Below are 12272 nucleotides of genomic sequence, written 5' to 3'. Positions count from 1 at the left end.
TGCCACGAGCCCCGTTGACTCCACAAACTGGACAACAACCACAGACCTCAGCATGACTTTCTACACCTGCTTATTCACCCAATGGCTGCTCGGTGCGCTCAAACAGTAACCAATCAGATGGCAATCTCTTAATTCTAACACTTAAATGCCACAACATCCTTTTTATCAGCTCATGTTAAGTGGAATAGTACGACTACGAGTGTCAATTTTTGGTCTCGGATCAGCAAGTGATCGCCCGTTGATCTGACAGGGATCCCAGATTTTGTCAGCTCACAGGTAATATTTTCCGATATTTTCATTTTTTTCTGATTTTCTCCAGAATTGTACTTGGCCAATTCCCCCCTGCTGCCCCAGTTGCTGCTCCACCCTCTGCTGATCTGGGGAGAGCCGTAGACTAGCACCATGCTTCCCCCGACACATGCGCAGTTGTCAGCCACTTCTTTTCACCTGACAGCGGGGAACTTCACCGGCAGGACATAGCGATTGGGAGGTTCATGCTATTCCCACCAATTCCCTTCCAGAAAAGGCACCCCGACAGACCAGAGGAGGCACTAGTTCAGCGACCAGAACACATACCCCTAATCCGGCTTCCCACCCGCAGACACAGCCAATCGTCCCTGTATGGACTCCCGACCCAGCCGGAGGTAACATAGGGATGCGAACCTGCGACCCTCGTGTTGATAGGCAGCGAATCGACCGCTGCACTACCCGGACGCCCAGCTCTATTTCAGATTTTAATACTATGATTTTAATCATTTAATACTGGGAGGTAGAAATTGCAGTTCATCAGTATGGCCTGGAAAATTATGTTCAGCACACCTTTTTCAGGCACTGCTGTGTGAGATGCAGTGGGGTGTGCGGGTGTGTGTGTCCGCCGTGGCCCCGTTTTGCGGCGGGTGTCACAGCAGTCTGCCTGGCCGGAGCTTCAGCTGCTCACCCTGCCAGAGCAGCAGGTGGAACAGCCAGGAGGCCTGTAACCCCCCCCTGCCCCGGGACAACCCCCGCGTCCTCATCACAGGTGACATGTAGCTTTCCTTCTATAGCTTCTTTATTTATCTAATTTCACATTCACACACACACACACACACACACACACACACACACACACACACACACACACACACACACACACACACACACACACACACACACACACACACACACACACCTTGGAACTGCACACTGCACAGTGTAATCAATCTTCTACTGTTGGTCACTGAGCAGCTACACTGGATCAGATGGGGGATCAATGCCTTGCTCAAGAGAAGGGGGGTGTTATTCCTTTAACCCAACCACAGTTTCCCAGTAGGTCCTGGGTTCCCAAATACAGTACAATGATGAAGTGCAAGAACTTTCATAGGCGGAGATAGCGGGGGGGGGGGGGGGGTGATTCAAGGCCCCCCTGTTGGCTGAAATGTATCACTACAACTAGTGTCCTCTAGTAAGAGAGTGGCGTCAGTGGAGGACCAAAATGCGAGACTCATTAGCCAATGAACAGCCAGGAATGGGTCTCGCGCTACTTTTGCATGCTAAAATAAAGCTGATATTATACAATTTGATTCAAGGGATGAAAAACCCTTTCAAAGTACAACACAAACTGTCTATTTTGCTGCAACTCGACAGTACTGCTTTTTTTACTCAAGAGTTCCACTTTCTGGAGATGTCGGAACTCCTCTATTATACGGCTCTGACTACAACAACCCTTGAATAAAGCTTAATTTGCACCTCTGCACAAAGTAAACTCCTGCAGGTATATCAATGTGTTATTGTATGTACCACTGGTGTAAATCTCAATGTCACTACCTGAATATAATCATCCATTTTGACAGGCATCATAGGGATCTCATATAGCTAAAGCTCTGATAGTTCAATCAGAGAGCAAGCAAAGCAATAGACAGGTCTCACGTCTTCACTGCCAGACGACACTGCTTCTTTTTAGCTGGGAATGTCTCAATCACACCATTACCCTTTTGGCAAAATATAGTAAAGTTTAAGGTCATACGGAAAGCGGCGTAAGATCCAGATGTGTCTTTAACATAATTATAATTTAAAAAAAATTAGGAGCTGCCGTTTTGCGTATGCGCACATTGCGCAGTATGGTGGAATGTGATAGCCAAATGGCTTCTTCAATCATATTCAAATCGTATAATAATTATTATACATAATATAATGTAATGATTATTCATTAATATTGTAAAGCACAAGTGTGCAAGATGATTTCCCAATCCCTCTGCGTTAACGGATAGAATACCATGTGCCGTTTTTGTTTTCCCTCGAGTATTGAGTGTGCAAACTTCTATTTTAGAAAAGATTAATCAATTCCAGTTATGCCTACTGCCAATTGACTTGTAGTGTTTTGTGGGGAGGTTTTTATGTTGCATATGTGTGCAAATTTTTTCTTTTCTTTTTAGTTTTTTTAGATTTGTTGTTAGATTTGGTCAAATCAAATTAGCCTACTAGCTAAGCTGTGGAAATTGATTTGACGGATTTGACCAGAGGACTGTCACCAGAAAAGATTGTTGACATCTATGCAGGGCAGAAACAGAGACGATCCGGTTGTTTATTTGTAGTGCGTGTTTGTTCAGTGGGAGTGAATCTGAAGGTAGGCTCCTGCAGTGTGGTTGTAACTTTATCACGTTCTGTCCTCTGGTCTACTCTACTGGCAAGTCAGCTATTTTCCCGTCATACGGTATTGAATTATACAAGCCTGGTTTTGGTCGGTTCCTTTTTTGTAATTTGTTGTGGTATATTGTCTATTGGCTATAGGTGATCTATATTGGCATTGTGTGTGAAACATGGTGCAGTATAGTTGGGAATTGACAGGGATATAATAGCTTTTCTTTTGGTGCCCCTCCCCCCACACACACACACACACACACACACACACACACACACCAGAATACAACATAGAACTCCGCCTATGGGGAGGATTCATAACATTGTGGCACGAATGGGAGGATACTACAGTGACAGCAACATGTGTTGTTATCCCTGGTCACTGGCAGCAGGACCCTATTTTGGCTCATCACAATAGATCGCATGCAGACAGTGCTGGTGCCATAAAAGAGCCAATGAGTGACTGAGGGGAGAACAATAGCCTGCACTCACTATTGTCTCTAGATGAAGCTGTGATGACAAAGAAATGGGTTGCTGTTGAAGCACGGTGCATCAAAAACGTGTATTTCATATCATGTACAACTCCAAACATATTGTCCTTTATAAAATACAGTATTTATTGTTGTCTTTGTATGTAGGTGGCCTTGGACAGTTAGGTGTGGGACTTGCACAGATGCTAAGGTGAGACAATCACAATTCCCTGAATGTTTGCAAAATGTTCAAAATTCAAAATATTCCTGATTTGAAAGTGATGATTTGTATATTCTTAGGAAACAGTTCGGAACAGAGAATGTAATCCTGTCAGACATAAAGAAGCCTCCACCACATGTGTTCAGCAGTGGTATGCAAAATCAAATAGAAGTCTTGATTGTTCTTTTTTTTATGTTGTTTTTCCTCACACAATTCTTCTCCCACTCAGTTCAAAGAATGTACAACTTACTTCCTTTCCTGCCCTTAAGTGATCTCCCCTCTCTCTTCCCATTAGGCCCATTTGTGTATGCCGATGTGTTGGACTACAGGCACCTCAGAGAGCTGATTGTAAATAATCGTATCACTTGGCTAGTGCACTACAGCGCTCTGCTCAGCGCTGTGGGGGAGGCTAATGTGGCCTTGGCGCGCAAGATCAACATCACAGGTCTGCTTTAAACTATCCCTGCACAAATCTGCTATCCAGAGGTGGGGACTCAAGTCACATGACTTGGACTCAAGTCAGACTTGAGTCACAAGTCTAATGACTGGGCGAATTTCTCCTCGAGCAGCTGGGTTTTCAAAGTCTGAGACTGTGGGGGCTGTCTGAAGGCATTTATTTGTTTCTGACTTTCCACAAAACTATCTATAATTTATGTCTTTAACCAAATATCACACATTTAGGGTATTCTATGGGATCTCCTTTTGATAAGTAATGTAATGTAATGTAATTTTTTTTACTTCCATTCAAGCATAATTCTTACCAGCGATTGTCTGGCAGTGGATGGGTGGGTAAAGTGAAACAGCCTATTGAACTATTGATTTAAGCTAACATTATGGCGCTGAAAAAAACTACTGTGTATATTATACTACGTATATATGTATAGTATTGTATGTGATTTTTTTAGTATAACCCATATGATGCGAGAAGCAGCTGGCCCCCAGGTATTTTCACATTATCTAATCTGAACCCCATTCAAAAAAGTTTGGACACCCCTGACTTGGGGCCTCTCCTGAAACTGTTTGGAGCCCCCCTGGCCCACCTCCCACTTTGAAAACCTCTGCCTGAGGAGATCAATAAAGTGCAATCTTAATGCATGAAGAGAATACTTGAAACCTGACTTGGATTTTGGTGACTTGGGACTTGTACGTTGATGACTTCAAAAGGTTTCTAAACTCTTGACAAAAGATTTTGTGCATGTGTAAATTACTTAGATTGAAAGTTATGAGATTTATTCCACCAGACGACTGAATTTAAAGGAGAACTTACCTCCAAAACACTTTTTTTCAGCTTTTAACCAATATATATGACTTTGGGGGTGATGTGTGAAGAATTCTGGTCAGAATTTCCACATTTGACACCAAACTGTTGCCATTTTACCATTTGTATCATTTTTCAGCAGCATAACTGGCATAAGCGCCCTCTAAGGGTCGAACACTGCTTTTTTTTTTTTTCTCAAATGAATGGGAGATTAGGGGCACACTGACGTCACAGTGCCCCCAAAGACTATGGGATTTCAAGATAATTACTCCCCTACCCCCCCTGTACCCTTTCGGCTCCTCAGAACTCCAAGCCTATTCTTATTGAAGTTTGCTCTTAAAATACTGAACCAAACGTCGTCAAAGTTGGCACATGTCTTAATTATAGTTAGTTTCCCGCTGAATGTGTCACTATCTTACCTGGATAAGCTCGAATGATGATGTTTATATTATCAGTCCGAGTGGGAAGCACTGTCTCCAGCGCAGGCAGGCGGGAGCGGGCGGGAGAGAGTCGGTACTGTAAACCTCATGCACTAGCACCAAGCTCCGGCGGCGCGCGCAGCAGAAGCTGGGCTCTCTCGGTGTGTCTGTGTGTGTGTGTTTTGCTGTGCGGATTGGGTTTGACCGTTTGATCAAGCAAGTAGCTCCTGTGCTCTTAAAATACTGAACACCACGTTGTCATATTTGACATATGTCTTCATTGTAGACAGTTTATCGCTGAATGTGTCATTACATTATAAATATCTTACCTGGATAAGCTCTAATTATGTTGTTTATATTATCAGTCCGACTTGGAAGCACTTTCTCTCGGCCAGTCAAACGGGAGAGTCAGCACTCTCATGCACCCGCGGGAGCGCGCACAGCAGACAGACTGTGAATGAATGGGCGGAGGAGGAGGAGGAGAGATCCGACAGGCTACTCAGCTACTGTGCCCGTCTGTGAAAAGCGTCCTGTCCAGTCGCACCTTCGCAAAAAGATGCGGGATTCCCTCAATCGCACAAAGAAAAATCGCACACCAGCTATTTCTGTCTGTGTTTGTTTGTTGCTCCGTGAGGTTACAGAGCGCCCCATGCATGGAGGAGCCAGGCTGTTTCGCCAGCCAGGGCGCAGCCTGCAACTGCGCTGAGAGGAAAACTTTTGCACAACTTTTAACAAGAATCACGAAAAGCCCCAAAACGCAAATTAAAAACAGATTTCATTGCGCGGTTTATCGCTAGTTGTACGAGGGAATGACGTGGAGAAATCTCGCATTGTGTTACCCCAGAGCGGGGGGTTTCTCCTATTGTGCGGTGATGCTGTAAGAGCCCATGTCACTTTGCTCTCGTAACGTAGTTTTGACACCTGCCATAGAGATACATGCAGAAAAATAATTAAATTTCTAGTTCGCCACTGAATTACCAAATTGATATAACTATCAACCATTTCAGGATTTTCTGTTTCCATACAGACCAACAGCGTTGGCTAGTTGTTGATATTTATAGAGATATTGCCCCTCTCAAATAAATTATTTTTGAGGCAGTAGGCAAACTCTAATGGCGTCGATTTCCGAAAAAGAATCTCGACTTGAACACAGCCAAAGAGTCCAGTATAGACAAGAGCATATGTCATTTCTTGGTTTTTTCCATAGGTATTTTCAAATCACTGTTCTAATACATATCTAGGGGGTAAGTCCTCCTTTAAATTCTGTTTTCGGATTTGTATTTAATTTTTATGGAATAATTGAATACATTGAAGGTGGGACTGATTATATAGAAAGCAAACTCATGATGCTCTTACCAAGTACCGTATATAAAACCATATTGCATTGAAAAGTGCTAGGTATTTTATTTCCTTTAAAATGCTAAATCTATACTGGACTCTTGATTTGTTCTGACTTGACTTGGTTTTCTACATTTAGACTTGAGACTTGACATTAACGACATGGACTACACTTGTACTTGAAAATCTTCATTTAGACTTGGGACTTGACGTGAGATTTGTGCCTGAAGACTTGAGACTGACTTGGCTTGGGACTTGAGCAAAGTTGACACCTCTGCTGCTATCCATCTAGGTCTTCATAATGTGCTGGACTTGGCCTTGGAGAACTGCCTGCGTCTCTTTGTCCCCAGCACCATTGGAGCCTTTGGGCCTTCTTCTCCTCGGGACCCCGCGCCAGACCTCTGTGTCCAAAGACCTCGAACCATCTACGGGGTGTCCAAAGTGCACGGAGAACTGATGGGGGAGGTTGGCCTATCTTTGCATGCACACACACACCCATAGAGACTGACCTATGCACGCATGTATACACTAACACTGGTGGACCCACTCCCATCCTTCCCATTCTCACATTATAGCAAGGTATGATCTCCATCTTGTCTGCTTCCTTTTTCTTTTAGTATCTCCATCATAAATATGGCCTGGACTTCCGCTGCCTTCGCTACCCTGGCGTGATCTCAGCCAATACACAACCTGGGGGAGGAACAACAGGTATTCTTTCACCTCACCTCAAATCAAGTGATCTGATTGGTTCATAGGCATGGTATATTGAGCACATACCACGGCTATGACGTCATTACTTTACACAATTCAATATCACTCCGCGTCTGAGATGCAGCGCTGCAAACTGGTTCACAGATTGATTTGCAGTCTTTCCCCCCAGGATGGCGAAGGCATGTCCTACCCTACTCTGCCTCTGATTGGGTTGGGTTTCTATGGCTCTGGTAGTAGTTAGCAAATACTCTCAAAACGCCACTGAATGACTGAAACACTAGCTTGTCAACATGTACAAGTCACGTTCTTTTTCTTTTGTTTCAGTGGTAAAATTTGTTTTGAAATCCGTTCGCTCGGTTGTTGAGATAATTGTGTTTTACAGCTACCAAATTTACTAGCTAAACCGGAGATAGCCTGTGTTGCTAGCTGGGGGACTGCCCCCTAGTCCGATACCTCACGAGTCCGATACCTCACGAGTCCGACACCTCATGGTTTTGGGTTAGGGTCTGGGGGAGGTTAGGTTTAGGCGTGGGGGTGGGAGAGGTTAGGTTTTGGGTTAGGGTCTGGGGGAGGTTAGGTTTAGGCGTGGGGGTGGGAGAGGTTAGGTTTTGGGTTAGGGTCTGGGGGAGGTTAGGTTTAGGCGTGGGGGTGGGAGAGGTTAGGTTTTGGGTTAGGGTCTGGGGGAAGTTAGCCTCTTTTTTCGGACTCGTGAGGTGTCGGACTCGTGAGGTATCGGACTCGTGCCATGGCACCGCTAGCTGCTAGTTAGCTGCTGTAACTTACCTAATGTTATATTACACAGCAACTACTATTACAACTACTTTATACTACTACTAAAAAAAAAAAAAAACTCTCGTAACGGACAAGCCCGTCTTTTATTGTCACACGAACACCACAATACATGCATGCGGCCACAACACACTCATGCTGACGGTGGCCGGTGAAAAGTGTCCTCTGCATTTAACCCATCCAGGCATGTCCTTTCCTCCGAGGGGCAGGCCAGGAGCAGTGGTCGCTTTCTCGTACAGCGCCCGGGGACCAACTTCGGGTGTTGTCATCACTGGTCGGATGACGATGACGATCTGATCTTCTGCATGTTTTCAGTGGGGGGGCCATATACGGAGGAACCCCCTGGGGGGTACGGGGAGAACATGCAAACTCCACACAGAGAGAAAGGCCCTTACGACGAGATACCCCACCTGGGCAGTAGGCACTGAAGATATGGGGGGGAACACAACCACAGCGCTCACAGTGTCCCAGGCGAGAATCGAACTCAGGACCTTCTAACTGTGAGGCGACAGCGCTACCGACTGCGCCACCGTACCCCCTACTACTACTACTACTACTACTACTACAACTACTATGTTCAGGCAGCCAGGACGGCCTGTTTTATTTTGAACATTAGTATTTATTAATAAAGAAAAACAATTTAAATAAAGTGTCTGTTAGTGATAATGCTATACTTGGTAACCGTTTTATAAAAGCAATAACTCACTTCAGAGGCCTGTACTACAAAGCAAGATTTAGGTTGATCCTGATAAGTTTGGGTTTAAACCTGGTTTAGCCGTACTACAAAGCAAGTTAACTTCTTACCGACATATATTTCCATAGCAACTTATGCTTCACACTTAACCTGGTCCGCAGCAGGTTAAGTTGCAAGGATAAGATTAGACCTTACATACACCGCCCACGAACCAATCGAATCAGCAGTTTGGAAAAATGGCCAACCCCTTTCTGGACGAGTTTCCCATCGAGGAAGGAGCACGAATTGTAATGTTGAATTAATCAAGGACTAAAGCCTTGCACTTGTTGCAGGCTACATTTTAATTAAGCCCTACTTACCACTTTGGAATATGTTTTTATATATTCATTTTTGTGCTCTCAAGTAGCCTAGATACGTTGTTTGACCCCGCTGATCGATTGCAGCTGAATAGTGAGTGGAGAAATATCACTAAACCGGCATAAAAAGGTTACATAAACGTCTCCAAAGCGCACGGTGCCGTGTGCGCAACGGAGCTGAGACTGACGTTGGGTTGGAATTGAAATGGTCATAGCCTACATGCTAGAATAGCCTACTACATCTAAGCAATTTAATATGGGATCACCTGCACACAGGCGATCCCATATTAAGATGATTCATATCTAGGCTACTCCTGCATTTTGCAGCTGCAACTGTGTTGCTTTTGGCCTGTATGATGTGATTGAACTTCATATTTCCAGCATCATTATATGAAATATGGAGATATGTGACTCTGCTGACAATAGATATATGTGACCACAAAATAGGCTAGTTTTTATCAATGAAAACTATGCCCGCATCGTCTCAATTCAGTTCAGCAGTTTTCTCTTTTATATTAGGATATCATTATTTTATATATGAATTATTCGATCAGTGCAACCACACACATAATGAGTGATAGAGATCATTATTCATTGAGCATGCGTTTCTAAATCTATGGTCTAAATAGGCTTACAGATTGTGGAAATTTATAGACTGAGATTACACATTTACATTTACACTCGCAAAAAGCTGCTGTAGGAGACAGAAATCGCGGATCAAAGTAAATCAAATGACTGATGTGAATACAAGCGGCAGCTTTAGACAGTCCTTCAGCAAACTATATCCAACGCGGATTTTCATTCTGACATAGGCTACATTAAATATCCGCTAAAACTCTGATCACACTGCGCTTTCACTGAATGAGGAAATGGGTGTGCCTGCCGTGTCAACTCAGCTGTTCATAATGTGATTGGCTAGCGCACCTCTTTCGCGTGGACGCGCGCCAATTGACGCGCGCCAATTTGCAAAACATGAAGGCCGCGCCCCTTTTTACGGGACAACACAAGCCACTTGCGTTGACTTCAATGTAAAATAGCAGTACCAAAAAAATCTATAGAAGAATAACAGAATTAATTTAGTTTATAAATGACCAGAGAAGCACAAAAATGTGGACCAAAGCAGCTCAGCAGGCAAAATAGAATACAAGGCAAAAAAAGGAGCTACTTGGAGTTTGAAAGGAATATTTAATGAATGAATGAATGAAGTATTTATTTGTCCGTTAGGAAAATTGGTTTGTACATCATGGTCATTGGCAAAAAGGACATCAAAAACATCAGACAAGACAACAGCACAAGACAACAACAAAGATTATTGGCAACATCAACAAATCACAAGATTGGGCTAGGGGAGGGGTTGGATGGGTGGTGTTGGGGGGGGGTATCAGAGTCTGTTTATTAGTCCAATGGATGTGGGGATGAATGTTCTGTTTGTCCTTGTTGTTCTATGGAGTGGGGTTCTGAACCTGCGAAGTAAGATGAGAAGTAATTGTATCTGCGTACTGTTTATAAATGACCCAAAGACACCATGACATGACAATATATTTCAACTCGGCCCGCCATAGAATGCGCAAGATACATCGACACGAGGTACTTGCCTTATACGAACGCTGTATCCAGTTTCCACCAGGTTACATGCATCGTCCACATTGACGGTGTCACCCCTACTCTATCGCAGACCCGTTTTATTTTATTTTATTGTTACTGAAACTATAACAACACAGCAGCTCTTTAGCATATCTCTATCAAATTAAACCGTTTTAAATAGTTTGTTTGAAGTGGTTTCGGCTTCTTGTACGTCTTTTACTATGGTGGGTTTCCCCTAAAAAGGGGCGCGGCCTTGGCGTTGGACGCTTGAAGACGCGGCGCAGTTCTGGTCTATATGGTCATTATATCACAGCTAAGGGGGTTGTTGCCCTCCACGAACCACGCCCCTTAGCTGTGATATAATGTGCATATACAGTATATACAGTACCATGGCCTGTCGTGAGCTACTGCTTTATGAAGCACTCTTCATCTCTCTCTCTCTCCGCAGACTATGCAGTCCAGATCTTCCATGATGCTCTCAGCACAGGTCACCACGAGTGCTACCTGCGCCCAGACACCCGTCTTCCCATGATGCACATCTCTGACTGCCACCGTGCCACATTGGAATTCATGCAGGCTCCAGAGTGCCAGCTGTCCCTGCGCACCTACAACATCGCTGCCATGAGCTTCACCCCAGAAGAGGTGGCCAAGGAAATCCGCAAGCATCTGCCTCACCTCAAGGTCACCTACAACCCTGACTCTGTCCGCCAGACCATCGGTACGACTTAAATGTCTGTCTGTGGTGTGTGTGTGTGTGTGTGTGTGTGCGTGCATGCGTGCATGCATGTGTGTGTTTTCATTTCCCACGTGATGAAATCTGTGGATCAGGTTGCCTCCATCAAAGTGTGAATTGATATCTCAGACACCACAGGTCCAATTTTGACAAACCTTGCTTGGGATAATGCATCTTTGCACTGTGTTCCAACATTTACCAAATTAAAGGTGAAAATTGTGTGATATTTATGTGATACCTCAGACATCCCTGGTGCAATTTTGTTGAAACTGGGAAGGATGACTCTTGTTACTGACTGCCTGCATTTTTCATGGGAAATGTTTACTTGTTAGAGGCTGTGATGAGTTAAAACTATGCCAAATCTATGAGGTTTTTAAGGTCCAACCTTCCTGAATGGGCCTATAAAGCAATGAGTTCTTCTTACTTTTTAGTTTGAGCTCCTCCTAATCATGCACTCATTGGTGGGATTGATATTGTTCTCTGTCACTAACTGTTGGGATGGAGGTCATGTGCTCATCTGGATTGTCATTTCGCAGCGGACAGCTGGCCAGTGAGGTTTGATGACTCCAATGCCAGGAGAGACTGGAGCTGGGCACCAAACTTTGCACTGGAAGAGTTGGTCGCAGACATGCTCAGCTCCATTCGAGACAAGAGGACCAACGAGGGACTGCCAGTGAGCTCGCAAAGCCCGATTCACAGAGACTGAACAACCACTGAGCAACCAATCCCCTAGCCCAGGAGTTTTCAAAGTCTGAGACTGTGGGCCTCCCCTCATTCAGACAAAGTTTGGACTCAGACACCCCCCCCCCATCACGATTATGTTATTTCATCCCATTGCCACTCAACAAATTGAGCCAAGATGGTCTGATTTAGCTGTTGACATGCTTCAGACTACACCAAATACATTAAAAAGGTCTGTCTGAAGGCATTTATTTGTTTCACAGTAAACTTCCCCAAAACTACTGTATCTCTGAAATATCTCTTTAACCAAATCACACACATTTAGGCTATTCTATGTGATCTCCTTTTGGTAATGCCCCCCCCCCCCCCCCACTTCCATTCACTGAGCCTTCCCTGAAACTGT

At 44.3% G+C, this 12272-nt stretch overlaps 1 protein-coding gene across 1 annotated transcript; it reads left to right on the top strand.

Moving 5' to 3' along the window:
- Positions 1-843: 843 nt before the first annotated feature.
- On the top strand, positions 844-11894 carry tdh2 (L-threonine dehydrogenase 2; the record flags this gene model as incomplete). Its single annotated transcript, XM_083633006.1, has 8 exons — positions 844-1018; positions 3255-3297; positions 3387-3457; positions 3602-3751; positions 6614-6786; positions 6939-7029; positions 10904-11173; positions 11725-11894. 8 exons carry the CDS (start codon positions 844-846, stop codon positions 11892-11894), a joined length of 1143 nt encoding a protein of 380 aa, XP_083489132.1.
- Between the last annotated feature and the right edge of the window lie 378 nt (positions 11895-12272).

The sequence above is a fragment of the Poromitra crassiceps genome (genome assembly GCF_964638095.1).
Source record: "Poromitra crassiceps genome assembly, chromosome: 3".
NCBI lineage: Eukaryota > Metazoa > Chordata > Actinopteri > Beryciformes > Melamphaidae > Poromitra > Poromitra crassiceps.
Note: the sequence above shows the minus strand (reverse complement) of the source record. Positions and strands in the feature narration are given on the sequence as shown.